Below are 26,764 nucleotides of genomic sequence, written 5' to 3'. Positions count from 1 at the left end.
ATCGGAAATGTGTGTAATCGATTACATAAGCATTCATTTCAATTTCACCACGATTCGTTACGATTTTGCTTGAACATTTAAATTTTGATTTTCATACAAATTTAAATGGTAAATCAGTTGTATACAAAGATATTTCGTTTAAACTAAAAAAATTAAAAAATTGTGTAAAATATATGAGCAAAAATGGCAGACAACAACATCGAAGCTTCTTTAATGACTAATGCGCCTTCAACCAGCAATTTAGAGTACAAATTCTCAGATAGAGTTTTGGCACAAATACGCGAATGTCGCAACAACAATCAATACATTGATGTGGTTTTCACTGTGGGCGAACGCCAGAAGCGGTTGGAAAGCATGTCCTTTTGTGATTATCTAATTTTATATTGAATATTTTCATAGCATACCGGCGCATCGTCTTATACTAGCGGCGTCAAGTAGCTATTTTCAAGAGCTCTTTACCACGGAAGCGGAAACCAGTGAAATCTCGTTGAAACATATCGATGCCAACAGCTTTGAAACCTTAATAAATTATTGTTACACCGGCAGCTTATCGCTCGATGAGCGCGCAGCACGCAAACTGGTGGTCGCGGCAAAAATTTTGCAATTCAATGAAGTTGTGCGCTATTGCAGCCGTTTTATAGTGAATAAATTGAGTTATGCTAACCTACTGGATGTCATTTCCTTCGCTGATGATCACGGTTGTAAAGATTTGCGTGCTAAGGCATTCGGCTTTGCGATGGAACATTTCAAAGAGGTGGGAGACAAGAGTATATATAACATAAACAAGTGTATTACAGCTTCGTTGCAGCCGAAGTTAACGTGTGTTTTTTAATAAAAAAAATTCCCAACAACAGGTACTTACAAACGGAGAACTGTTGCGCTTTAGCCCCGCGCTCATGGAGGAGTTGGTGGAGAGCGATGAATTGAATGTGTACAGTGAATCAGATGTTTTTGATGCCATCATGCGTTGGTATAAATATGATGAAGAAAATCGACGCCCCTACTTAATAAATTTGCTTTCATTGCTGCGCATCACACAATTAGAGCCAGCCTTTGTTTTCAAGCACATCAAACCAATACCGGGTAGTGACCGTTTAATATTAGATGCATTGGATTGGTTTCATGTGCCCGAAACGCGTTGGCAAACTAAATTGAAGTACACCAAGCCACGCAACTCACGCAATTGTCTCATGGCTGTGGAGGTTAATATCATGGATGAAAGCGTAAGTTGGCAACGATTGCTGTGCTAGTGTAATTTTATAATTTATGGTCACCCCACAACAGAAGCGCTTTCTGCGTTACGATCCTATAGCAGATTCTTGGGCGCGCTGTGGTCAAGTTTTAGGCGAGAAAACCGATTACGGCACAATATTCGTGAAGAATTCGCTCGTCTTCATCGGCAATAAATATATAGTGCGTTTCGATTTGGAAAAACAACAGTGGGAGACACCACAACCGGTACGCAAGCGACGTGAATTGATTTGTGTGGCTGTGTTGCAAGATAATATATATTTAATTGGCGGATATTGCAAGATGACCAAAAACACAGTCGAAATGTAAGTGAAATATAAAAAAAATAGTTACATGAAATATAATTTTAAATTTTATTGTATCTTAAAAGGTTCGATTTGCGCACAGGCGATTGGCTGCGTGTAGCACCGATGTTAGAAGGCCGATACTGTGCAAAGGCGGTGGTGCTCGACGAGCGCATCTATGTTATGGGCGGCTCAGAGAACGAATGCGCGCTCAACTCAGTCGAGTGTTACGAACCGATGTTGGATACATGGGAAGCACGCGCCTGTATGATAGAAGCGCGTGCTTCTCCCGGTGTAAGTGACTTACAGTTAATTGACTCAGCTTTAATTTATATAGTAAAAACTTACAGGCCGCCGTCGCTCATGGCTACATTTATGTTTTGGGTGGTTACAATGATTCACCACTGGACACAGTCGAGCGATTTAATCCTGTTAAAAATGAGTGGACTAAAGTTTGTACTTGCAGAATTATTGCAACATTATAAGCTATTCACTTTGCTATTAAAGGTTTGTTCGCTGACAACGGCACGTAGTCGTATTAGTGCGGTCGTATTCAATTATCATCTACTGGCTTTGGGTGGCACAAAAAATGGCGAAGGAGTAAACAGCGTAGAGGAATATAATGTGGATGCAGATAAGTGGGTGTTGAAGGCACCTATGCCCAACGGTGCGGCCTATAGTTCTTTTGTAGTGCCGACACATTTTGCGGATCAATTGCAAACCTTTTTGGCCGATGTAAGTCAACCCGCACATTAAACAGACTTATTAAATCACTACAACAATAAATATTTTCATTAAATTACGAATTAATTTAGATTTTACATATTTTAAGATTATTTATTTGATCATTCATTTATGCCTTTAAAATATTGTAGTTAACGCCTACTGTAAAGGAGCGCATGAAATTTTAAATATACTCGCATATATATGCCATATTTTTTCATTTATTATATAAAATTATTTTAATGTTGCTGCTGCTACTCTCAAGTTGCCCTTGCACTTTTCGACAGCGTCGATCAGTTGTTTTGCGGCTTTGACCATTCCACATTCAAAATCAAATGATCATAACCGTGTCCATTGAGAATTTCAATAGCAGCGGCGGCATCCTTGCGTTGTTTGAAGTGCACATACGCAAAACCTTTGCAGAGACCGGTATTCTTATCGCGCGCCAAATACATTTTACTGTGTTGCCCAATTTTCTTTACCAACTCATCCAAATCGGCCTCAGTCATCGATTCTGACAAGTTAGAAATGCGGATAGCGGCGGTGTCATCACGTCCACGCATACCCATACCACCTTTTTGACTGTCCTTAAGGTATGGTGGCACATACTTGCCAGTTTTGGGTGCTTCAACCACGGCTGTTGCAGCGGCAGCCGCTTTCTTCTCCATTAAATTCGTATCCATGGCGGTACCCTTGTATGGGCAATTAACTGACCAATGCTCACCATTACATATACGACACTTGGCAATGTTCTTAGTGGGATCGAGTAGTTGATCGTTGGCCTTCTCTTCTTCCTTTGAGTTGAGAAACTGCATGAAAATTTCTTCGGACACCATGGTAGTCTGTGAGTTTGGACCGGGTTTGTCGTTCTTTGAGTCACCAAATTTCGGCCAAGTGCGTCGTTTGGCTACAGTTTTAGGCACGACTTGCTTGGAAATTTTATAGGTGCGCACAACTTTTGTCTTTTTGTCATCTTTATTGTACTTATATTCTGTGACGTATTTGTAGCCGTTTTCAACTGTCTCTGCGGTAGGTGGCAGGCCGCCGTAGTCGAGCTCCACCTCATCGGCCCAAGAGGATTTAATCGTGTCAACACCAGGCATCTAAATCGGCAATAGTAGATATTAATGAATAGATATTGTGGAATCATACAATTGAATCAATAATTTCACCTTATTTGCGAATATTTAAGAAGAAAAATCAGATAATACACACGCCACGAGTTTAACAGCGAGAATTATATGAAAAAGGAACGTCAACACAAAATGACAAAACTTGCTGTCAAACGTATTTTGGGAGGCGTATGGAAAGTGTAAAGCGCCGTGTTGGGTAATACCAGAGAACGTAAAATACATATACGCTCTCTGGTAATACATTCACAAATCATAATATTAATGTCTAATAATTGAGTTAAATAATTGCTCATGAAATTACATTTTATTTGTGATTTGTCTTTGTTTTTAATGAAATAAAATTCAATGTTTTTTGTATAATTTTTTTTGTGTTCATAGAATTAGAATAATTTTGCCATATGAAAGAGTTTAAATATGATAACAGTGCTGGTGAATGTAAAACTGAAATAAGAAGCAGCACTTATGAGAAGAAGCAAACGGTAAATTGAATCAGCCACTAATTTATGGTATAAATTTGTATCATACGTTTACGTTTTAAATAAACATTGAATAAAATGTCTGCGAATACTACAACGCCCACATCCACCAGCAATGTGAGCTCCATATCGCCAAACGGCTCTGTCAGCGGTACAGAAGATATACAATATTTACTCTATTTAGAAACTTTACGTCGCTTTCGAGACGATGAGATTAATATTAAGCGCCAAGTGGACGAAAAAACGCGACAGTATTTGGAAGTTAAAGAGGATTATTTACAATTGTACGCGAAATATGTGAAACTTACGACATTGGCAGCCACACGTTGCGCGCTGTTAACAGACACCCAATTGCCTTCCGATAAAATAGCCTCCGCGGATAAGGAGATATTAGCCATTACACAAAAACTGGCTACCGGTGATGTAGTGGAAATGATTAGTGAAACTGCAGTCAAAGAGTGCAAGGATAAATTGGAAGCTTGTGAAGCACATGAATTAAAACAATTAAGCCATGAATTAGCCGAGAGTAAAGCAACAGTGCGTGCAGTACAATCCTCAACCGAAACAATCGAGGCCACTATTGAGACTGCTACACTGCAAAGTCTTGACTACTTTGTTGAAGAAGTTGGCAATAGAAGTTGAAGTAAAATAAAACACACACACAAAATTGCATTATTTAACCACCGAATATAAATTCAATGGCTGCACTTTATTAATAGCGTGCTGATTTGCATTTTATGATTGATTGATGGAAGGATGACATAGAACGCGCGCATTTCAATCATAGTTTCTATCATTTTTAGCGGTGGAGCGGAAAAGAGAATAAATAAAGGCGGGGAAAATCATCATATAATTTGGCATTAGGGTAACTAAAGCGCTATTGTTTGAATACAGTATTTTTGTTTAAAATTATTTGTGTATATATGTATCGTAATGTTTGTACTAAGTTAAAAAATTGCAACTTGAAATGTAATATGCTTAAGATTTACCACTTGGAGCGCTTAGACCAATCTTTAGGCGTCCAATGTAGGCATTTGGAGTCGATACGTATTTTACGTTTATCCATGGCTTTCTTATGTTGATCAATAATGTCGCGACTTATACATACGATGTACTGGCCCTTGTAATAGTTAATAAGATTTAAATTTTGTAATGTAGATATAACATCCTCCTTTTTGATGGAAGTGCATTCACAAATATCGCTGGGAGAGATAAATAAATATAATTTATGTAAAATACTAAGAAACTGTGTACATACTTGATGGTAATGGTTGGCTTCTCGCCATCACTGTTAGGCTTTTGGCTAATAAAAATCTCCAAAATTGTTTGTGCCCAATACGAACGATATGAAAGTAAACCTAAATCTGATAAGGGTTTTTCGGGAGAACCAGTTTTTCCCTCAAATTTCGACAATTCGTAGCTAAACTCAATTAGCAGCTTGCCGTAACCCTTGCGCTGATATGGAGGCATAGTCAGTATACAAGCTACGTTGTAGTCTTCCGTACTCTCTTTTTCTTTTGAGAAATAGCCAACTATATGAAAACCGCGTGAATCGAATTCAGTCATAACATAAAAGAGGAACGGATCCGTGTCATAGTAAAGTGTTTTATGATCTAGAAACAGTTTAGCTAGTAGACATAAATTCTGTGCATACACCTTGTTTTTACGGCCGTCAATTTCGAAAAAGGAAATAGTGTGTTTGCGATATATTTCATTACCGGGAGGATGTCGAAGGTTACATTTGACTAAATGCCGCTCCAGGCATTTACGACTTTTGCGATATTTCAGGCAGAACTCACAAATGTAGATACAAGGCATTTGACATAATTCCTAACCGAAAACAGTTATTTACTTTATTTTATACCAAAATTTAAGCAAATTTATTACCTGCGGATACGGGGAGAAATACCAGGGTTTTATGCGATGTTTACCCAATTCTATCATTTCAACATTTTTCATACGCGTCACTACATCATCCTGATGTATGACCATGCTACCAGACTGGCGTGGTGTTGCGGTTTTACCATCTTGTGAGGCTTCTTCAACTACTGTTACTGGTGCCGGAGTTGTGGGTACTGCTGCTACTGGTATTACTGGTACGGGTACTATTACGGGCGGTGGTGTTTCAGGCACTACAACAGCCGGTGGAGCAGGTACAGAATTGAGCTATATTATAAATTGCATGCCGTTAATTTGTATGCTTTTAAGCAAACTCATTTTTGCAAGCACCTTTCTTTTACGGTTAATTTTTTTCTGTAGTGCAGCGGCCAGCACAGCGTTGCCATTAACCATTTCATTGCTTGCAGCTGGTTGTGGCGAAGTTGGTCTCGAAACGCTACCCGGCACCGACGAGTGATGTTTCTTTGGTGTGGTTACGCCTGTGCTGGCACCTGTCTGTGTACCATCACGTCTTGGGAATTGTACTTTGCGTGTATCAACGTCCTCCTCTGTAACCCATTCGTCTAGACGTTTATTAACTGAAATATATATGTATTATTAAGCAAAATGCACACTTTGTTATTCATTATTCCGTTATCTCATTACAATCGACGTAGTGCACATAGAACTGTCGCTTGCCATCATGGTCTTTAATGCTAACAACTTCTGCAAGTGGCCAATCTTCAGTCTTGTGCATACGCACGGGTAATCGGCATCCTTCGGTTAGTGCGGCCTGAAATTTAAAATTAAGCCATAAAACATGAGCAACTGCATCCATCACCGCCGTTAGCTGAGGTGCTTATTATTTTGTTGCCACGCTAACTTACCGTGGACTCACAGATCGATGATACATCTTCGTCGAATTCTATTTTTTGTGTTATTTTCATCCTTTAAATACGTAGGATCGAAATATTCGCTGAGTTTTAAGATAAATTGTTTACAAATTTTCTAGTTTTTACAATGCTTCTTATTTTTTAGTTGACCATTCACAATAAGAGGCCAGCAGATATACGATAAAAATTATCAAGTGACTTCTTAACATTTATTTTAGACACTTACATATTTTAACACATTTTTACATCACAAGCACAAAAAGAATAATTCAGCAATTTTGTAATAAAACTATGAATACTTATAATTAAAACCATTTTTGTTTATTTTTATAACACCATTAGCTCCTCTGGCATCACCCTAGTTAACAGCTGTGAGTAACGACAGAGATGCCTTCATCTAGTAGACACGTGTTTACATTTTCTCCGCTCACAATTTAATCCATTGGCTTTGAACCAAGCCAATTTGAAACACACATAATCTAAATATTACAATATTTTATCAATAGAAAATACAGTATTTCTGATTAAAGAAAATGGGTCGTAACAGAAAATCAAATCCTTTTGCTGCTAAAAAACGTCAAAAGCGCGAGAACGTAAGTAAACTGTTGATTTTGAGTTTGGTCTCGCTATATAATTAAAAATCATTAAATAGCAGGGAGTCGATCCACGACCAGTACGTCAAGAGCCCTATGAGGATATCAAACGTGATAATGAAGCTTTCATCAAATACTATCAACTACAAAATATATGTGCGGACGAAGCGGAATGGCAGGAGTTTCTTGCTAAGATACGCGATAATTTACCTGTTACATTCCGTGTAACCGGCTTTCGTGGTGAGGCAAAGGCATTGCTTGACATAATCGAGAGCGACTTGTTTGCCGATTATGTGAGCAGCGTCGCTGAATTGCATAGTATTGCGAAAGAAGAGGTGGAACGCCCACAACGGCTACCATGGTATCCAGATGGATTGGCGTACCAACTGCAATTGACGCGCAAAGATATACGCCGTTCGGAGCCACTGTTCCGTTTGCACAATTTTCTGATAACTGAAACAAATGCCGGTAGCATAAGTCGTCAGGAAGCTGTGTCTATGATACCACCGCTTGTTTTAGATGTGCAACCCACCGATAAAGTGCTGGATATGTGCGCTGCGCCGGGTTCAAAGACGGCACAACTGATTGAAGCGCTACATAGTGCGCCGGAAAAGCATAAAATACCACCGGGTTTTGTTGTAGCCAATGATGTGGATAACAATCGTTGTTATATGTTGGTGCATCAGGCGAAAAGGCTAAATTCGCCGTGTTTTCTAGTGACTAATCATGACAGCAGTTTCTATCCGAATTTATTGGTACGTGGAAAATAAAGTACAAAAAGAAAATAAATAAATAAATATATCAATATTTACAGCAAATAGAAGAAGATGGCAGCAAATCAATTTTGAAGTTTGATAAGATTCTATGTGATGTGCCATGCTCGGGCGATGGCACACTACGCAAGAATCCCGATATTTGGACGAAATGGAATTTAGCGCAGGCTTACAACTTGCACGGGTAAGCTTAGATAATATTTTTACAACGCTAAACAAAATTTTAAAATACTACTTTTTTCTAGCATACAGTATCGCATTACAAGGCGTGGCGCTGAAATGCTTAATGTCGGTGGTCGCTTGGTCTACTCCACATGCTCGTTAAATCCCATTGAAAATGAAGCTGTACTTCAGCGCATTATTGCTGACGCTGATGGCGCGCTGGAGATAGTAGACGCAGCACATATGGTACCCGGCTTAAAGTTTAAACCTGGCATGACGAGTTGGAAGCTCGCCACTAAGCAAGTCGACGAAATATTTACAAGTTTCGATGAGGTGCCTGAGAAGTATCATACGGTCATACGACCAAATATGTTTCCACTGCCGACGCAGCAAATCACGAAAATCGGTTTAGAGAAATGCTTGCGTGTCTTGCCGCATTTACAAAATTCTGGCGGTTTCTTTGTTGCTGTTATTGAGAAGCGTCGTCAATTGCCCTTCGAGAAGAATGACTTGCAGACGTTGCTTGAAAAGCCCAAACTGGAAGTTAAATTGGATGAAAACGGCCAGCCTATCGAAGAGAAATCTGTGCCATGGGGACCACAACGCAAACGCCGACGTCTGCATGGCTACAAAGAAGATCCATATATATTCTTCGAGGAAGAGGACGTCGATTGGGACGAGTTGAAATCCTTTTTTGCGCTCGACGACACGCTAAATAAGCGCTGTCTGCTTACACGCTGTGTCACCGATAAGAAAAAAAACATCTATTACTGCTCCGAGCCCATACGTAATATGGTCTTGTTGAATGAAGATGCCATTAAGATTATAAATACCGGTGTGAAGACATTTGTGCGCTGTGAGAATCGTCATACAATGCATCCCTTCCGCTTGGCGCAGGAAGGTTTGCAGACGACAAATGCATTTATGGGCGCCATACGGCGCATACAGATCTCTAGAGAAGATTTAATACTGCTGCTCAATTGCACCGATCCAACTAAGCCACCGTCAACGCTAGATTTGGCGCCGGAAACGCAAGAACGTTGCAAGGAATTAGGTATGTAACACACTTATATTATGATAGCTGGTTGTTTCCTATTAAAACATTAATATATTTGTCGTGCAGGCGTTGGCAGCTGCATTTTAAAGTACGAAGACGCGCGTTTCACGCTTTTCCTGGTGGGCTGGCGCGGTTCCTCCAGCCTGCGTGCCTATGTGGACAGTAATGAGACAGTGCATGTTTTGCGTTTATTGGGCGCTGACATCAGCAAGTTCGGTGAGTCATACATTTATTGGATCACTAACGGAACAACAATAATATTTATGTGTTCTCATTGCAGAGGTGAACAAGTACGAGAAGGCGAAAGAAGCTGCGGCTGCTGCAGCGGCAGAGGCCGCAGCGAATGCTGCTGAAGCAAAAGCTACACCAGCCGTAGATCAAGACGTTGTGGTTATGGCTGCTAATGGCGCTGTAGACCTGGCGCCAGTCGCTGAATAATTTAATTAGCTAACGCACAATTACTCCATTATTAACGTTAAGCTTTAGTTATGATATTAACATATATTTTTTAATTATAAAAATGCTGTATACATACATACATATGTATGTAGAATATAAACTGCTTCGCTTTGTATCATTGCAAAATCGGTCAAACAATAATCGATAATGAATGTTTGTTCTGTAGAAATCGATGTTTTTGAGTTACTGTCAATTGATTTACTGTAACATATCTAGTGCCGACAATAGCTTTGGAGGAGCGAACTGTTGAAAAAGTGAGGTTAGTATTTATACTGGAAGGGTACAGACATAACATTTCAATACAAACCCGCTTCAGAGCACCAGTTCACTTAAAATTTACCGATCGCAACAATACTCAGCCGAATAAAATCCGGATCAATTCCGGTATCGTAGCACCGCCTACTATGGTAATTGTGTAAAACCGATTGTTGTGGAAGTTGCCGACGAAAATTTCGAGTTGCCTCGCCAATCTAGTGTAACCCTTGCGTAACTTCGTTCTGGATATTGTAGCAGCTTAAATTCCTATCTATCGAAAATCGCGCCCGACATACTAAATATTTGTTCTGCTTGCAACGAGTCTTCGCATGACTCTAACCACCATTTTGCAAGCCCAATATATCGCACTTATCTAACACAACGCTCCCTATGGTCCGACCTTGCCGAAACAGCAGGTTTCCTTGGTCTCCGGTTAGATGATTTCGATGACAGAGTCTTGATAAATGCTACAACAACGGCAACAACAACTCGTTCTTCGTTTTGACGGACTTCGCTTCCCCTTTTTGGTATGTTTTAATGACTCTGCCGCATAACACTTCTATAACGGTCATAAACAGAGTTGACAGTCGTTGGGCGATATAACTTCGAGTCAACTTCGGTAAGAAGACTTGCAACCTATTTAAAAAATGTTATTCAATGGTTTACACCAAGCTCTACGAAAAAAGGTGAGATCCTTGCCACGACAAACGGGTATACGTAACCCGCCAACCCGCCAACCCGCCAACCCGCCAAAGATCGTCAACTTGACCGCATTTCGCCAAATTACTTCAGGGATGTTTTCGAGCGGTACAAAAACAATAAAAAAGGTAGGTCGATAGAATCCATTCGACGTTTTTTGCCTTTGGGCTAATCTAGAGACCAAATAATCAATAAAGTGATCGCAAATATAAGAAATTTCGATTAGAATATGGCGAATGTTGTAAGCAGTAGTTAAAACAGGGTGCTTTTCATTTACTTAGCAACGACTGACGTGGAAATAAAGCTTCGCGTCGCTAACTGCACGCTGAAATGAGTATTTGTGCTATTGTAACGCCTAAAAGTTGGTTGTATTTTTTTGGTTAACCCGAATAAACAATGATCATAACCATTTTGCTAAGCTATGACGCATAACTAGCGTTCGTCTGAGCCGCAAATAACTGTTGTGGTGTTTGATAAACATGATAAACTTTTAGAGAATTGACTGATAAGCGTTGGAGCAGCGTAAAACTTGTCGATATTATCAACACGGCAATTAAAGGGTACAACAACAAACAGTTACGGCTGATAACGACCATGACCGGTGTCGTTCCCGGTGAATTTCCATTCCAAAACACTGATATACAGCGTCTAGACGTGTTTCGGATCGCAACACCTAAAATGTGGCTTTATAAATTTCTGTTCTGCTTGTACTTGGTTTGCAACAGTATTCACTATGCGGCTGTAAGCGGCGAGGTAATACTTCTAAATTTAAATGAATGTTATTTCAAACAGCTGCTAATTAACATTCACAGCCCACACCGCCGGACGCCGACTACTACATCGGTGCTGTGGTTGAGTTTCCCGCGCGCACAGTCAATGCAGCCGCCAGCACACAGCAGCGCCTGCGTCAATTCGGCGTACTACTCGAGTCATCTGCCATACGTCCGGATATTGTGGTCTTTCCTGAGGATGTTTTAAATGACCACGACACTCCCATAGTGGTACCAGCGCCCAGCGATGATGTGATAACTTGCAATGCCGACGACGCTCACTACAATTATATTATTAGTAGAATGTCTTGTTATGCGCGTTCGCTGGGCTTATATGTGCTCATCAATGTGGTGGAGGTGCATAATTGCACGCAATCGCAGAATGTTAGCGATTTAGTTGCCAACTGCGCCATCTACAATGCAAATGTGGTGTTTGATCGTCACGGCGTGGTGATTTCGCGTTACCGGAAATACAATTTGATTGGCAGTGAGTGGTTGTATTTTAATTATACGTCACAACCGGAGGAGGAGGCCATATTCCGCACTGATTTCAATGTCACTTTCGGGCATTTTACACGCATGGATCTGCTGTATGCGCGTCCGGCGCAAACGCTGGTCCAACGTGGCATTACGGACTTTTTGCATCCGAGCAAATGGCAATCGGAGCTGCCATTCTTGACAGGTTAGTTGTGAGGTTTTAAGATTTCGTCATGCAAGCAATGAACTGGAGTTTTAGGTACGCTGAGTCTTAGTTAAATCTATCTAGTTAAAGCTTACGCGTTGTTGTGGTCCATAGAGAAGTTGGCACAGTGTTAGCAAATCGGCAGTGGTCAAGCTGTCAACTTCAGTAACATTCCTTGTAACAGCTCGGTTTAGCAGCCATGGTGTGACTGACTGATTCCTGCCAAAACGTTGACCAGAAATTGAGCTTAAAATACCTACTGCTTTTTGAAGCTTGAGGCACCTTAAATTGCAGTTTACTACAATTTCCACCTATCGAGTGTTTATGAGGTGTTCAGTTTGGAGAAACACTAAGCTTCAATTAGGAATTACATTTTCTCCGGCCTAGGCGGTTACTCTTAATTTGTGCTCAGAAATTCTGTGTCTTTTGACCAATATGAAGATTCTAAGCATTTTTAATAACCAGGTCTATTAACATATCATATTATCTAACCTCAAACATCGCTCACGTCTGCTCCACAGCGGTGCAACTGCATCAGTCCTGGGCTTTCAGCAACAATGTCAATCTGCTGGTGGCCGGCACAAATGATCCAAGCAGGGGACGCAGCGGCACAGGCATCTATGCGGGCAGATATGGTGTGCTCATCGCAACCATGACCAGCGTTGAGAAGCAAAGTAAACTGCACTTGAGCGTGATACCAAAGCATAATGTCAGCAGCGAAAAGGTTTTGAAGATATTCAAGCCGCGCCAGCGCAATCTTAAAGCGCAGCTTAATAATAACAATCAAAGCGTGCTCGAACGTTTCACAGGCGTAGTTGTAACGCGTGACAATAATATTGATTTGTATGTGACACAGCCGTTAGTCGATGCGACGCAAACGAGTGGGCCGTTGCAGCAACAACTCTGCCACAATGATTTGTGTTGCAATTTTCATATAGAAATGCACGCGAATACGCTGGCTACGGCTAGCACGGTGAGCTATTACTACCGGTTGGCAGCATTTCATGACATGGGCACTTTTCTAAATACCGAACCTGATGAGTTGGCGGTTTGTGCGATCTTCGCTTGCACTGGCGATCATCTCTACACTTGTGGACGTATCTATGAGGAAGGCGTGCAGGTGGTGCCGCGGTATATTTTCGATATCATTCGTATAAGTGGCAATTTTACACGGCAGCGTCCGTCTTTACTGGCGCCAACGAGCGTTGATAATCTGCTAATGCCGCTGCCAGTAGATGAGTTCGAGTGGCAATTACAGGCGCACAGGTGAGTTTTTGGTTTGCAGTTATTTATTATATATTAATTTATGCTTTTGAAGCAACTTTACCCTGGCTAACCTCACTTTGTTACAACCGCGTTCGGATCTCTTGACATTTGGTATTTATGGCAATTATTTTTTGAATGACACTATATACGATCATCATCATCAGAACGACGCGACCACATTGAGTTCGACTTTGTTGCTGATTTTAATTTTATTACACTTGCAAGTCAATTTATAGAATATATGGTATGTGTATGTAGTTGTTGGCAATAAAAAAAAGTTTTAGCGAAGCTGGAGGTGTCTTTTTACTGAACAGCGAAGTTTAGCGCATTTGTAGCACCATAGCCTGTGGAACCGCAAAGAGATTCGCTGGATTGTTATACAACACACAGATTTTCGTTCTTCTTCTTTAATTGAAATTATCTCTAACTGTCATGGGCTTGAATTTGATTAGTTCTTGATGTAGTTTTAACCTTACAAGAAGCTCTGGGATACCAGAAAGAGTCTTTGGCTGAAGTCCACTCTAAGTAAGCTTTTTTTTCAACAACGGGTTCACCAGTCGTCTTGAAGCCTTCCTTAAATTGTTACAATCATTTTAGTTGTGTCTTGCGACCAAATTCAGAGTATTTCAAATGGACTTCAAAGGCACGCCTAAAGAGTGAGTTGGAGAGTAAAAATTCTTAGAGAAATAGTGAGGCATACCAAAGAAATTATTCTTCTGGAAAAGAGCTGCTTTTGCTTGAATAGAACTGATGGTGAATGTATTTCGCCTATTTAGTACCGAAGGAACTGTTTTTTTTTTCAAAAAATTAGTATCGCCTACCTAAATTTGGTTAAGCGTAATAATTAAAGTCTACACGATATTAGAACTATGCTTCAGCCGGCTGACAAGGCCCGGTTGTGGTGAAACCCAAATAAAATTTTTAAGAAAACACAGCCTCCAGCGACCGCTGCTTCGCTGGTTTACAGCAAATTCCGAAGTAATTGTTAAACTCAAAAAACGGTTCATAACAGCCCATTATCCGTTCGGATGCGACTTAAAACATTCAAAGAGGCTTTCAAGAAATATTATAGAAACAGATGCAGAGCTTGGACCACTGTCACTAGTTTAGTGTGACTGAACAATATAAACCGCGATTTTAGTTCGGTTTAGAATATTACATATACAATTTCTTAGCAACTGCGAGATTATTAAGAAAATCTTTTACGTTCGCAGCTGAACTTTTTGACTTAAAACACAGTTATTTAGAAAATGGTCGAGCTGTGTTAAACTTATTTTTGGCTTCCAGATGATTTTACTTCAGAAGCCGTTGGGAGTTTGGTGAGACTCCGTTACAATCCTGCATTGGCTGCTCGAAATAAATAATGGAGGTTTAGAAGTATTTTGTGGTTTGTGTGATACAAGAGTATTACCAAACAAAAAACAAAAAAAGGCTTGCAGCACCAGAAGCCAGGCAACCTTGAGTGAAGTTCGCGGAAATCAGATGATCATACTACTATCCTCAGTTCAAGTACTTATATAAATATATTGGTTTTAACCTTGAAAAATAAAAAATCGAATTTGAATTCTAACTGAATAACTCTGTAATCTAAAATTCGTCAAATTGGAAATTTGGAAGCGAGCAAATCAATTAGATACTCAATTACACACAATTTAGGAATTTTAAATTTTTTTGCATAAAAAAATCCTATATTTCACGTATCCTCCAATAAATACACTTTTAATCTTATTAGATGCCCGAAATTTAACCTTGAAATGTTGAATGGCCTAACAGCTGGCAACTTTGTCGCACACACGCACACATAGCTGTTTCTAAATCACCTCTACAGTGGACAATTTCCGCTTAAGTGTCATAAAAAAATCAAAATAAAATCCGGCAACAACAAATGTAGTTAAAATTTTAGCAAAATTTAGTCGACTAAAAAGCACAAGTCGTTAGAACTACAAGAAGAAGAAAAATACTAAAAGTAAGCTTGTTAAGTGAGCAGGCGTAGTAAAGCTGCGGACCGACATATTTTCAACGAAATCATTTAATAATAATCACATACCCATTTACTCACAAGTGTATATGCGCTATATATTTGTTTACGAGTGCATAAACCCAGTGATAAAGAAGTGAAGACTTAAGAAAAATCAACACTGTATAAGCACTCCTCTACCACGAGCTATTTAACGGTTACTTTTGTAAGTATTTCTAAGGTGACTGAAATGGCGCCAAGTATAATAGGTGTTCTTTACTCTATATCTACATTCTTGCCGTGAGATCTCTGTACTACTCTTCAGGAACTCTTTGCAAGAACTGTCTAAAATGGCATCGGCCTATCTTCGAAATATTTCTCGGAGTCTTAAATGTCTATCTGCAAAGGAAGTAAACACTCGAAACTGGCTACAACTAGTAGTTCTCTCATACTTACTTGGCTATCGAGTAGCTGTCTCACTTTCGCACCACTCAGTGGCTTATAAATTCAAACCCCTCCTTTGAACAATGATGAGTTCTGAAATCAATTTGTAATTGTGAGCGACGAAACTTTAGCTAATAGACGTTGTTGTTGTTGTTGTTGTAGCGACAGAATTCTGCCGAGTTGACAGTCCTTGGCCGGAATAAATCCGGGTCCGTTCCGGTTACGTAGACCCGACTGTCGTGGGAACGGAGCTAATAGACGTAGTTTCTAACACTCCGTCGAGGTTCAAAGCTAATAGACGTAGTTTCTAACACTCCGTCGAGGTTCAAAGCAATACAGTCTGTGTCAAGCAGTTCCGACCAAAAACGAACAAAAATATTAAGAGCAACTAGAAAGCAAGCTTTTAATCCTACGTTTACGTAACTAACAAGCATTACTGTTATTTCTAATAGTTCGAAGACTGTATAACAAGGATGTAATGTGTATCGTGTTTAAGGAAGTCGGTTTAATTCAAAGTTTTAGAGTACATAATAATGTAAAACCAGTTGATTCGAGAGTTTCAGCTCTAAGGGCCTTCATTATCTTAGCGCCAGAGGTACCGTTACATAGACATACTATTTATGTGTTTGGGAAGATGGTCATTTTTGGCTTAGGGTAAGAACTCGTAATCGATTTGCAATCAGCCGTCGAGAGTAAGAGTAAGAAATTACTGCTGAGTTTGTGACGTTGGATGTCTAAAGTAACCTTAAGGACATACGGTGTCAAGGTAAAAAGATGTTTATATAAGAATGAACAATGCCAAATTTTCATGACGGAGTCCTAGGCAACTATATTGTACCTAAACAAGCGCTACTGACTTCTTTATTAGTCTTGTGGTGGTTTTGATCTATATTAAACAAGAAGTTTACACAAAACTTGAAAAATGGTATGAACTTCGAACAAAAAGTGGAATATATTTCATAATGATTTTTTTTCAATAAGCTTAAAATAATTTCACCTTCACGTAGCACCGTAGAGTGGATAACGTTACATCAGAAGAAAAAGAAAGACGTACCAGATATGGTCCAATTATCACCAGTTTTTGTACCATAGTATTTTGTGGTCGTTTGGTCATCATTAAGATCTATTTACATTCGTAGGTATGTATGTGCGTAAATCATAGAGGAAACTGTTGCATGCTGCAATTTCCGCGTTGAGTATGTGCATGCGTGTGTGCAGGTAAACGCTAACTAAAAAAATTTTAATTACCCAATAAATTTTTTCGCTGGTTTGTAGCAGTTTTTACGATTACAAGGCGGGTAGCGAAGAGTACATAACACGAGCTGCGAAAATTGCTGAAACAGCGAAACTGTAAAAATGCAATATGCGTTTGTACAGCTACATAGGTGTGTTTGTATGTGTGTAAACTGCAAGTAAGAGAACAGTTATTTCTAATTGCTTGGCTTATGCAATTGTGATGAGTTTTTGCTTTTTAGAACAAAATTTAGAGTATATGGTATATTTGGGAGCTGATTCAATCTAAGTATTGGTTGGTAAATAAAGTTATGTTAATAAAATTTTATGTAAAAAATTTTACTACGAAAAAATTTTAAAATAAGCTATAAAAAATTGAAAAATAAAATTTGAAACTTTAGACATAACTATTAAAAAAAATTTGCTTTCAAAAATTTATTTAAATACATTTTTTATAAATAAAGTAGTATTACGAAAATTTGTATGTTAAAAATTGTGTTTGGAAAAAAGTTTAAAAATTAGTGTAATTTAAAAAAAGCTGTAAAAAAAATTTGAAAACAAATTTTGAATATACTCGTACAGTAAAAAAATTTACAAAAGATTGTGAACAAAAATTAAAAAAAAATAATAATTCAAAACAAATTTATTAAAAAAAAAATTTTTACTTTCAAACTAAAAATCTCAAAGTAAGCTATATCTATTAAGAAAATTGAATTTAATTAATAATTAATGAGCATATCTCACAAACCACTAAAGCTATTTTAACCAAACTTGCTGAGAGCAAGTCTTTTGATCAGAGTTTTACACCTGGACCATCTCAGGAAAGGATTTCAATATATAATTTTTTTTCAAATTATTAATTTTTTTTATAATTTTTATACTAAAAACATGTTGGCACAGAGTATAATAGTTTTGTTCACCTAACGGTTGCTTGTATCACCTAAAACGAATCGAGATAGATATAGGGTTATGTATAATATATATAAAAAATCAGGATGATGAGACGAATTGAATCCGAGTGACTGTCTGTCCGTGCAAGCTGTATATTGAGTAAAACTTAAGATATCTTGATGAAACTTGATATACATGTTACCTGGCACGATAAGAAAGTCGGTATTGTAAATGGGCATATTCGAACTACTGCTCCGCCTACAAAACGCCAATAATGGAAAACCTAGAAATAACTAAGCCGCAAATTAAGGTATAAAACTGTCTGGTGCAACGAATCGCATTATTAAAAGGCACCTCTGAGATAAAGATCTTTAAGAAGTGGCAAGTCCCCCCTTAACGTAAACAAAGATTGTGGACTTGGCTAAGTGTAAACAAAGGGGTCATTGACTCCATAAAGTGTAAACAAAGGGTTGTTGACTTGGCTAAATGTAAACAAAAGGGTCATTGACCGCATCAAATGTGAACAAAAGGGTAATTTCCCTTAAAGTGTAAACAAAGGTACCTCTATAAAAAATAGCTGCCATACAAAGAGATTGGTCAAAATTAAGTTCTTGTGTGTACTTTTTTATTTGACAAAATATCTACTAGAAATTTCGCATAGATTATTGTCTAAAGCAACACCACAATCTACGAATAAATAGTTCAGATTGTAGCACTATGGCATATAGCTGCCATACAAACTAATCGATCAAGGCTTCAGTGCAGCTGAAATTAACGTTTTTTCTAGTTTAGTATTTCAAAATTTATTTTGACACATTTTTTCAAAATTTATTTTGACATATTTTTTCTAAATTTACTTTCAAAGTAAAGTTCTCTAAATAAGATATTTCTATTAAAAAAATTCAAATTTATAATTTATTAAAATAAAAGTAAAACAAAAAAAAACATTCAATTCATTTTTGTCATTTATTTAAAATTTTTTGTTTTTTAAATTTGAATTTTCTTATTAAAAGAAAAAAACTTCACTAATATATAAGCAAATCCAACTTTTGCTTATGAAAAATATCCAACTTTCAGAATCAAGTAATTGAAGTCGAAAAAATGTGTAAATAAAAATCATTTAATAGGACAAAAATGAAAATGAGAACGGACGAAACATTTCTCTTTCAAATTTCGTTTCAAAGCTGATTTTGAAAGAACACTTTGACTAAACACAATAGTGTTAATAGCTTTAGGCCATTCAAAGCAGTTGCCGCTCCGCTGGTTTGCTGCGCTGGCAACAATATAGGATCCAAATTGTGTTGATTCACTTTGTTCAGAAAATAATTGCTCCAAATGCCGAAAGTGAGCAAATCCAGTTTCGGCGATAACAGACTAATGGTTACATCAGTGAGGTTATGTCTAAAAATAGAAGTTTTGTTGTTGTATTTCACATTCTACTTAACAAAATTTTGTGGCATACTACCTTTCCACTTCCTGCCATTTATACATATGCACTGGCAACGGCAACATGCTGCCATCCACACTAGTCGGCATAATGAGTCGCCGCGGCGCCTGCGGAAATGAGGCGCGCACTTTCAACGCATTGAAATAGTGTGTATTAACAACTGTGTTGCCAGCTGGAAAGATGTGTCCACAACTGTACAACTCCGCACTGGTGCAAGCGATCACGGCGCACACCTTCAATGCTGCAGTTTCCAAGCGCTGAACCGTTGCCTGTGTGCCGCTGTAGGCTGCAAGGCGATAACGGTAGGCTACATAAACACGATAACTGCTGACCGGTGTGCGCGATATCTGAAAATTACAGCAGAACTGTTTGTCGTAACACAGCGTTGCATTTACGGCTGTGAAGTCGATGTCCAGTAATTGTGTCTGAAAAATGTCCACATTGTAATCGCGTTGAAGATCGAGTTTGGTGAGACGCGGTGTAGTGACCTGCGGTATGAAATTGGACTGTGGCACCGGCGACGCTTGATAATTTTGGCGGTAGGCGCGTTTGAGCACGCTCGCGGTAAGCAGTTGTGTGGTGGGTTGCTCATAAATTACCGCTTTCAGACGTCCCAGTCGTCCGGCATAAATACCTGAACCGCTAGTTTGTCCGCTGGGATTGCTAGCGTCTGCGGCAAGTAAGTTGACGTCGTTTGCGAACGCCCAACCCTCCTGCAACTGCACGGCTGTGAGGAAGGGCAGCTCGTTAAACCAGTGTGTTGCATAGATTATATCTGTTATTCCAAGCTCTTTGATCAACGCTTGCGCCGGTTGCCAGAAGAGAAAATCGGAACCTATAAAATGTCCGAAAGTCACACCGAAATCGGTAGTAAATGTCGCCAGCTGCGGTTGTGGCAGCACATTCACGCTATACCATTCATAACGAAAGAGATTGGTCTTACGGTAACGCGATATGACGCGCCCCTGTCGATCGAACACCACATTTGTGCTGTAGGTGTTTATGCCGCTCACATTGCAATGACCAACAGGTAGCGGATCATTAGCACAGTAGACTTTCTCCTTCACATGTATGACCAAATATAATTGACGCGAACGCGCTGCACAAGACAATTTTGTGAGAATGAAGTCGTAATCTGGCACATCACATGGTGTAATATTGAGCGCTGGATCCGGCACATAAGTCAGAAAGGAGTAGTCGTTTAGCACATATTCGGGAAAAACGAGTATGTCCAAGCCGCTGGTAAGATTCGATTCGATAATGCCTTTAACGCGTCTGAGCGCATCTTTGGCTTTCGGTTGTCCCTCACCGGGTGATGGTATAAATTCAACCACACCGGCACTATACGTGGGATCTGTAGGCAATGAGTGCTAAGAAATAGAGAAGAGAAAAGCATGTAGAGGGAGATGTAAAGACAAATATAAATTAGGCAGGATTGAATTCAAAGATGTAAAATGTGATTGATGCGTTGACTAGAGAAATTTACTGGATTACACTAGCTTGTTATTCTGAATAGATTTGTAGACTGCTGATGAAGGTTTCTCTGTACACAAGCTCTAGATTCGATCGTTCTCTAGACAGTCCGCTGACTCTCATGATTTGCCTGATTTGTTGCCTGAAGTTATGCGTTCTTTTCCAATAATTGTCGTACCATGATGAGCTCTGTTTAACTTACAACACTATGGTAATATGTGGTGGGTTCCTTACAAGTGAAAGCTCTTAAGTATCTCAGCTATTACAAAGAAGTCTTATCGTGAAGACAGATCATTGGAGACTATATCTTTTTCAATGATATTTCTGTCGCTACATTCCTAATACCTCTACGACTCCTCGAAGTTTTCAATTTTAATCATTCTCGTTGTAGTATTAGTTTTTCATATTAAGCTTATTTTATAGATATAAAGATATTTTATCAATTATGAGAAGATCTCTTCTTCTTTTGAGCGTCATCCTTAAGAGCAGTTGATCTAAAGTAAAGACGTGTGTTTTAAGATATGACACTTTTAACACAAGGTTTGCCATTTTCGTTTGTTACCATCCTGTTTGAGAATCGATTCTCTAAAGTTCTCAGTTCAAGAATCGTGTGCTTTTCAGTTCATAGAAAGAGTTTTTTGTTGATAAACAACAAGTGGATGTCTCTTATAGGTATTTTATAAAATTCATCGGGCTATGATGCTTTCAGCTCTAAACATTTGTGAAAGGGGAACTTCGATCCATTTTTGCCATAGAAGCATGCGCAATTCTTAAGGCATTTTTTTTATAATTATCTACAATAAAACTGGGTAGATACCGCACGCCTTTTCACTTGGCTTACAAAATTTTTATTTTCCTATAGTATAAACAATTACCTGTAGGCTTGACTGAGTTCCTACGATTACTAGTATGAGTAACACGCAACATAAGCGCAGCTCGTGAATGCACATCTTTATTTAATATACTCTAAAAGGCGACTGTTACTAGTCTCTGGTGCTCGAAATGCAGCTATAAGTGCTTATATTAAAGAAAAATACGATTTCTTCATACTTCGCGCTGAAAAAAAAATTGCAAACAAACAAAAAGAAAGTATACAGTTAAGGGCCATTGAGAGATCCAGCGAAAGAGGTTTGGTATTCCTTCAATGCTTTAGAGCAGTAAACGTTGATTTAGTATATTCTTTTTTGAGCGTTATAATTCTTAAAAGCAGTCTTCGCACACATAACCTCTCCCAACACAGCTTTTGCTATGTTACCTAGACTTCGGTCCCGAATTTTCTTACTTAGTGTTATCTTAGGCAAATATAGAATATAGCATGACCGTGGTATTTGTTTCCTTCCACTGTCATATATTTTATAATCGTTTATAATCGTGGTAAATATTCACTGACAATAAAAAATATTGCGATAAGCATGCGCTTAAATTATGGTGGAAAGTAAATTTTGTATAAATGTTTACGATATTTATTTTAATTGAAAGTGGGTTGGTTGATTTCTTTATGTATGAGTTACAAAGTTAATAAGAAATAATAAAAACACATTAAACAATACAAAATTTAAGTTAAAGGGTAATGATGGTAAAAAGTGCAAATAAAAATATATAAAAATTTTAAAAAAATAAGAAAAAAAAATGGAAATTAAAAAATTAAAAAAAAAAATTTAAATAAAAAATTCCAATTAAAAATTAAAAACAAAAATAATATTAAAAAAATAAATCATTAAAATTCTATTCAAATAACTTAAAGCATGTGATCGCTATAACACTAAAATATTTAGTAATAAATAAACAAAATATAAAACGTAATAAATTAAATACAAAAAAAAAAAACATTTTGTTATTTGTATTTTGGTAAGAAAAGAGCTTGAGCTTCTTTAATTTAACATGCCCGCAGAACAAACAATTTAGAGGCGTTAAATACAACGAACTTGAATGCCCATTGACTGGGCGATTTATCGAAATCAACGAGTCGACAAACTTTGCACGCGATGTGTCCATGTTTAGGTGTAAAACATGAGGCGGCGCGCTGTCTTTTTGCAAATAAAGATTGTCCATCGATTTAATCAAATTCCGGAAAAATAGTCGGTAAATATCGTGTTATAACACTCCCCATTAATGGTAAATTACGCTTACTGCAGCACACGAGGATTTAACTCACCCCAATAGCGACAATTTTGTTTGTTGACGAAGCCATTAAGCCAGAAATGGACTTCAACTGAGAAGATGATTTTTTGATGAACGTGAATTTATGAATTTTACAGAGCATGTTAATTTACGTAATAATCTTGGACAATTTCCAAGCGTTATACCAGAGTGCAACGTGAAATGATGAAATGGCAAATCTTACTAAACACACGGACAAAATTTGACACAAGTCTGTAAACAAATATAGCCACTACGAGCTGTCAAAATCACCTCATCCCTACTGGTAGACGCTGTATGATAAAAAATAAAACGATTTGCATAACTATAAAAATACGATTAACATAGACATTATCATTTATACCAAGTATTAAAAATTTTAAAATTATTACAGCAACATACAAAAGAGTACAAAAAGATATTTAAACAAATTTTATAATATTATAGAGAAGTCTTTATTAATCAATCATTGCTACATGTAATATAGGTCCCATTTTTGGCATCGGTTCCACAAAACCTAGACAAAATATTTCCCCAACCCTTGAATGAACAATGTGTAAAGCGCTTAACCTAGAACAACTGGCTAAGCGCTACTAATACCAAACCTACTAAAAGCTTCACTTCGCCAAGTTTAGAAGCACCAGAATTAGGTACTCGCACAGGCTGCCACACCGGATCGAAATTATGCGTGCTCACCTCAGTCGAATAGTAATTACCCCAAATGCCAAAGGTCAGTATATCCAGTTTGGGATATGTCAAGCTTATGGAGATCGCAGTAGTGTTGTTGCTACGCGCATTTAGAGAAATTATAAAAATTATTGTACTTCAATGCATATACAAAACCTACCTCTCAAATTCCTGCCACTCATAAGTGTGCACCGGCAGTGGCATAATGCTGCCATCCACACTAGACGGCATAATGAGGCGTCGCGGCGCATGTGGGAATGAAGCGCTTACATTCAATGCACTAAAATAGTAAGTATTACCAACTGTAACGCCAGCTGGAAAGATGTGACCACAGCTGTACAAATTCGCATTGGTGCAAGCGATTACAGCGCACACTTTCAAAGCCGCCGGATCGACGCGCTGGTGTGTGACGCGTGAGCCGCTGTAAGCTGCGAGCCGATAGCGGTACGCTGCGTAAGTACTTACGCTACTGACAATGGTGCGCGAAGCCTGAAAATGACAGCAGAACTGACTATCGTAGCATAGAGTTTCATTCACTGTCGTGAAGTCGGCGGGCAGCAACTGAGTTTTAAAAATGTCCACATTGTAGTCGCGAAGCAGGGCAAGTTTGGTAAAACGCGATGTGCTGACTTGCGGCACAAAGTTGGGCTGTATAACTGGTGGCGCTTGATAGTTCTGACGGTAGCCGCGTTTTGGTACGCTCGCAGTGAGCAGCTGTGTGGTGGGTTCTTCATAAGTGACCGCTACTAGGCGTCCCAAGCGCCCAGCATAAATACCCGAACCGGAATTCTGTCCACTGGGCTTGCTAGCGTCTGCGGCTAGCAAGTTCACATCGTTAGCGAATGCCCAACCCTCTTGCAGCTGCACGGCTGTGAGGAAGGGCAGCTCATTGAACCAATAAGTTGTGTAAATAATATCTGTAATGCCATGCTCTTTCACCAATACCTCTGGGGGTTCCCAGTAAAGCATGTCAAAGCATATAAAGTGGCCAAAAGTTACGCCGAAATCGGTGATGAATGTGGCAAGTTCCGCTTGTGGCAATACATTCACATCGTACCACTCGTAGCGGTAGAGGTGTGTCTTGCGATAACGCGAAATGACACGCCCCTGCCGATCGAACACCACATTGGTATTATAACTGTTTAAACCACTGGCGTCGCAACGTCCAACCGCTGTGGTGTCGTTGGCGCAAAACACTTTCTCCATCAAATTGACGACCAAATAGAGTTGACGTGAACGGGCGGCGCATGATAGTTCCGTTAGAAAGTGATCATAACTGGGTATTTCACAAGGTGCTATCTGCAGCTTGGGATCGGGCACAAAAGTGCGGAACGTCGGGTCATTCAGTACGAACTCGGGAAATACTAGTATATCTAAATCGCGTGTGCCATCCGATTCGATGACCTCTTTCATACGCTTGAGGCTTTCCCGGGCCTTAGCTTTTCCTTTGCCCACACCCGGTATATATTCGACCACACCAGCCTGATAGGTGGGATCGGTGGGTAGCGAGAGCTGCAAAATGTAGAAGTGGAATGGTGAACAGAAAAGTTGACAGTAGCTATAGTTCGCTCTTAGTTTCCTCCTCTTGTTTTATAAACCATAAATACCTGCCAGGTTTGCTGCGGTCCTATGACGATTGCTAAGAAAAGCAATACTCTGCCTAAACTTTGTACTGTACGCATACTGCTTGGTATCCCGGTGTGGCTGCGCGACGGTTCTTTCGTTTATATACTAATTCTCCAAGCGTTACGCTTTATAAATCAAATTTGATGTAAGACCGTCATAAAATCTTTGTTAATCTTATCAGCAAGCATTTTAATATTAAGATTATTATCAAAAATTTTAATTGCCATTTTTAATAGACCAATGGGATTTGCCTTCGTCAAATGAAGTAAATTATGCCAACGATGTATTTGAAGTACATTTAGCAACTTAATTACTTTGTAGGTATTGCGTTCAATTATTTAGAATGAATGCAATCCACAACGTAATTTTGTTACTTATTTGCTAGGTTTTATTTTTACCTCAAAAAGAAAAAAAGTGGAAATATATAATATATCCAAATACAAATAAATGCAAACATAATCTCTATAATCTTTACAGTTGAAGGTTAGAGTAAAATGACAAGATCAGCCATTTTTAAGATAGTAAACTCGGATTCGCATAGAGATGGCCTCGAAATAGCTGGTTTCCTGGTAAAATCACCTGTGGAAATTTACAGTTCTAAGGGAAGCGAACTTGACTTATGACTGTCTATACTGAGATTGCTGCTGAGAAACTGTCCTATTTAAGACAGTTAACTCGGATTCACATGGAGATGGACAAGAAGCAGCTCATGAATATAAAAAGTATACAATTCTGCTAAACCAACAGCGTTGAAGTAAGTTGTGGCTTAAGTGGGTTAAGAAGTGTTTAGAAACTTAGCCTTTCGACTTTTGGCATCGCCGCTGTAATTATTGTGTACTTTGTACACAAACAGAGCGTCTCAGACCATTTTTCATAGCAAGCAAGTCAGTTTTCAGAAGTGACTATTAACCGTAGAAACTTAGTTTGGGGAAACACTGATCAATTTTACGAAGTGGCCAGGTAAGAACCTTCGAGATTTGAGCTGAGTTTTAACTCGTAAAAGATCTATACTGATTGAGTATTAAAATTGGTCCTCGGAGCACGATGGCGTACCTGATATCATGATTATAAATCATTCGAAGCTGAATGCTTATAAGCAAGGTTCTAACCGATGCCTTCAAGAGTACACTTAAATACTCAGGTGGTGTGATCTCTACCTGGTTGCTTAATTATTACCCTACCAGTGTGTACTGTTATCATAGCATTTGACGGTGTGAGCTACCTTGTTTTTGCTTTTTAAATAATTAATGACCAACAGCATATAAACAAACATTGAAGGTAGAACTTCACTAACTACCAACATAAAAACATAAATATATTGTAGATACACACACACATATATATGCGTTGATCCACAAACCTACATATATCATTGGCAAGCAACAGTGTCAAAAACAACAAAAAACATATTAAAAATAAAGTAAACGAGTAGAAATTTCCCGCAAGTTCATAAAAAATGCATATGAAATCTTTACAGAGCAGGAGAGTGAAAGAGCACACAAGTCAACAGTGT

The 26,764-nt window shown here is 38.7% G+C and overlaps 8 protein-coding genes across 11 annotated transcripts; 4 read left to right on the top strand and 4 right to left on the bottom strand.

Moving 5' to 3' along the window:
* Nucleotides 1-91: 91 nt before the first annotated feature.
* LOC106620060 (kelch-like protein diablo) lies at nt 92-3,507 on the top strand. Its single transcript, XM_014238450.3, has 7 exons — nt 92-344; nt 400-754; nt 855-1,223; nt 1,285-1,556; nt 1,622-1,829; nt 1,886-1,987; nt 2,043-3,507. The coding sequence occupies exons 1-7, from the start codon at nt 184-186 to the stop codon at nt 2,289-2,291; spliced, it is 1,716 nt and encodes a 571-aa protein (XP_014093925.2). The 5' UTR covers nt 92-183; the 3' UTR covers nt 2,292-3,507.
* eIF3g1 (eukaryotic translation initiation factor 3 subunit g1) lies at nt 2,346-3,589 on the bottom strand. Its single transcript, XM_014238462.3, has 2 exons — nt 3,431-3,589; nt 2,346-3,361 (listed from the first exon to the last, which is right to left on the bottom strand). The coding sequence occupies exon 2, from the start codon at nt 3,359-3,361 to the stop codon at nt 2,552-2,554; it is 810 nt and encodes a 269-aa protein (XP_014093937.1). The 5' UTR covers nt 3,431-3,589; the 3' UTR covers nt 2,346-2,551.
* Nucleotides 3,590-3,792: 203 nt separating this feature from the next.
* dgt4 (dim gamma-tubulin 4) lies at nt 3,793-5,113 on the top strand. Its single transcript, XM_014238483.3, has one exon. The coding sequence runs from the start codon at nt 3,946-3,948 to the stop codon at nt 4,507-4,509; it is 564 nt and encodes a 187-aa protein (XP_014093958.2). The 5' UTR covers nt 3,793-3,945; the 3' UTR covers nt 4,510-5,113.
* Nucleotides 4,535-6,792, bottom strand: Tip60 (Histone acetyltransferase Tip60). The gene is made up of 6 exons (XM_014238473.3): nt 6,633-6,792; nt 6,412-6,538; nt 6,097-6,344; nt 5,755-6,033; nt 5,126-5,697; nt 4,535-5,069 (listed from the first exon to the last, which is right to left on the bottom strand). Exons 1-6 carry the CDS (start codon nt 6,690-6,692, stop codon nt 4,853-4,855), a joined length of 1,503 nt encoding a protein of 500 aa, XP_014093948.1. The 5' UTR covers nt 6,693-6,792; the 3' UTR covers nt 4,535-4,852.
* A 241-nt stretch (nt 6,793-7,033) lies between these two features.
* Nucleotides 7,034-9,782, top strand: Nsun2 (tRNA (cytosine(34)-C(5))-methyltransferase Nsun2). Of its 2 annotated transcripts, none has more exons than XM_014235779.3 (6): nt 7,034-7,231; nt 7,294-7,986; nt 8,046-8,188; nt 8,250-9,220; nt 9,290-9,439; nt 9,504-9,782. In XM_014235779.3, exons 1-6 carry the CDS (start codon nt 7,172-7,174, stop codon nt 9,659-9,661), a joined length of 2,175 nt encoding a protein of 724 aa, XP_014091254.2. In that variant the 5' UTR covers nt 7,034-7,171; the 3' UTR covers nt 9,662-9,782. The 2 variants fall into 2 exon arrangements, with proteins under 2 accessions (XP_014091254.2, XP_014091245.2); XM_014235770.3 differs by having other exon boundaries at nt 7,035-7,231; nt 7,291-7,986.
* Nucleotides 9,783-11,079: 1,297 nt separating this feature from the next.
* Nucleotides 11,080-13,642, top strand: LOC106618667 (vanin-like protein 1). 3 transcript variants are annotated; one of them, XM_036359666.2, is made up of 5 exons: nt 11,080-11,389; nt 11,449-12,088; nt 12,610-13,354; nt 13,407-13,465; nt 13,519-13,642. In XM_036359666.2, the coding sequence occupies exons 1-5, from the start codon at nt 11,231-11,233 to the stop codon at nt 13,623-13,625; spliced, it is 1,710 nt and encodes a 569-aa protein (XP_036215559.2). In that variant the 5' UTR covers nt 11,080-11,230; the 3' UTR covers nt 13,626-13,642. The 3 variants fall into 3 exon arrangements, with proteins under 3 accessions (XP_036215559.2, XP_069966760.1, XP_014091973.3); XM_070110659.1 differs by lacking the exon at nt 13,407-13,465 and having other exon boundaries at nt 11,081-11,389; XM_014236498.3 differs by having other exon boundaries at nt 11,087-11,389; nt 13,407-13,642.
* Nucleotides 13,643-18,981: 5,339 nt separating this feature from the next.
* LOC106617983 (vanin-like protein 1) lies at nt 18,982-21,816 on the bottom strand. The gene is made up of 3 exons (XM_014235489.3): nt 21,675-21,816; nt 19,345-20,696; nt 18,982-19,280 (listed from the first exon to the last, which is right to left on the bottom strand). Exons 1-3 carry the CDS (start codon nt 21,747-21,749, stop codon nt 19,058-19,060), a joined length of 1,650 nt encoding a protein of 549 aa, XP_014090964.2. The 5' UTR covers nt 21,750-21,816; the 3' UTR covers nt 18,982-19,057.
* A 1,553-nt stretch (nt 21,817-23,369) lies between these two features.
* LOC106618580 (vanin-like protein 1) lies at nt 23,370-25,386 on the bottom strand. Its single transcript, XM_014236378.3, has 3 exons — nt 25,233-25,386; nt 23,786-25,137; nt 23,370-23,725 (listed from the first exon to the last, which is right to left on the bottom strand). The coding sequence occupies exons 1-3, from the start codon at nt 25,305-25,307 to the stop codon at nt 23,509-23,511; spliced, it is 1,644 nt and encodes a 547-aa protein (XP_014091853.2). The 5' UTR covers nt 25,308-25,386; the 3' UTR covers nt 23,370-23,508.
* Between the last annotated feature and the right edge of the window lie 1,378 nt (nt 25,387-26,764).

This window comes from Bactrocera oleae, chromosome 5 (genome assembly GCF_042242935.1).
Source record: "Bactrocera oleae isolate idBacOlea1 chromosome 5, idBacOlea1, whole genome shotgun sequence".
NCBI lineage: Eukaryota > Metazoa > Arthropoda > Insecta > Diptera > Tephritidae > Bactrocera > Bactrocera oleae.
This window is presented reverse-complemented; position numbering and strand designations above follow the sequence as displayed.

What these genes read in the sequence shown, in the direction of transcription:
- LOC106620060 (XM_014238450.3), top strand. Translation starts at nt 184, where the DNA reads ATGGCAGACAACAACATCGAAGCTTCTTTAATGACTAATGCGCCTTCA. An exon ending in CGATGGAACATTTCAAAGAG is followed by an intron (nt 755 to 854) that starts GTGGGAGACAAG and finishes TCCCAACAACAG; the next exon opens with GTACTTACAAACGGAGAACT. An exon ending in TTAAAAATGAGTGGACTAAA is followed by an intron (nt 1,988 to 2,042) that starts GTTTGTACTTGC and finishes TTGCTATTAAAG; the next exon opens with GTTTGTTCGCTGACAACGGC.
- eIF3g1 (XM_014238462.3), bottom strand. Translation starts at nt 3,361, where the DNA reads ATGCCTGGTGTTGACACGATTAAATCCTCTTGGGCCGATGAGGTGGAG.
- dgt4 (XM_014238483.3), top strand. Translation starts at nt 3,946, where the DNA reads ATGTCTGCGAATACTACAACGCCCACATCCACCAGCAATGTGAGCTCC.
- Tip60 (XM_014238473.3), bottom strand. Translation starts at nt 6,692, where the DNA reads ATGAAAATAACACAAAAAATAGAATTCGACGAAGATGTATCATCGATC. An exon ending in CTATGTGCACTACGTCGATT is followed by an intron (nt 6,345 to 6,411) that starts GTAATGAGATAA and finishes TATATATTTCAG; the next exon opens with TTAATAAACGTCTAGACGAA. An exon ending in AAGCCAACCATTACCATCAA is followed by an intron (nt 5,070 to 5,125) that starts GTATGTACACAG and finishes TATCTCTCCCAG; the next exon opens with CGATATTTGTGAATGCACTT.
- Nsun2 (XM_014235770.3), top strand. Translation starts at nt 7,172, where the DNA reads ATGGGTCGTAACAGAAAATCAAATCCTTTTGCTGCTAAAAAACGTCAA. An exon ending in AACGTCAAAAGCGCGAGAAC is followed by an intron (nt 7,232 to 7,290) that starts GTAAGTAAACTG and finishes ATCATTAAATAG; the next exon opens with CAGGGAGTCGATCCACGACC. An exon ending in AGAACGTTGCAAGGAATTAG is followed by an intron (nt 9,221 to 9,289) that starts GTATGTAACACA and finishes TTTGTCGTGCAG; the next exon opens with GCGTTGGCAGCTGCATTTTA.
- LOC106618667 (XM_014236498.3), top strand. Translation starts at nt 11,231, where the DNA reads ATGACCGGTGTCGTTCCCGGTGAATTTCCATTCCAAAACACTGATATA. An exon ending in ATGCGGCTGTAAGCGGCGAG is followed by an intron (nt 11,390 to 11,448) that starts GTAATACTTCTA and finishes TAACATTCACAG; the next exon opens with CCCACACCGCCGGACGCCGA. An exon ending in GGAGCTGCCATTCTTGACAG is followed by an intron (nt 12,089 to 12,609) that starts GTTAGTTGTGAG and finishes TCTGCTCCACAG; the next exon opens with CGGTGCAACTGCATCAGTCC.
- LOC106617983 (XM_014235489.3), bottom strand. Translation starts at nt 21,749, where the DNA reads ATGTGCATTCACGAGCTGCGCTTATGTTGCGTGTTACTCATACTAGTA. An exon ending in GAACTCAGTCAAGCCTACAG is followed by an intron (nt 20,697 to 21,674) that starts GTAATTGTTTAT and finishes TCTATTTCTTAG; the next exon opens with CACTCATTGCCTACAGATCC. An exon ending in AAATGGCAGGAAGTGGAAAG is followed by an intron (nt 19,281 to 19,344) that starts GTAGTATGCCAC and finishes TTCTATTTTTAG; the next exon opens with ACATAACCTCACTGATGTAA.
- LOC106618580 (XM_014236378.3), bottom strand. Translation starts at nt 25,307, where the DNA reads ATGCGTACAGTACAAAGTTTAGGCAGAGTATTGCTTTTCTTAGCAATC. An exon ending in GACCGCAGCAAACCTGGCAG is followed by an intron (nt 25,138 to 25,232) that starts GTATTTATGGTT and finishes TACATTTTGCAG; the next exon opens with CTCTCGCTACCCACCGATCC. An exon ending in GAGTGGCAGGAATTTGAGAG is followed by an intron (nt 23,726 to 23,785) that starts GTAGGTTTTGTA and finishes AAATGCGCGTAG; the next exon opens with CAACAACACTACTGCGATCT.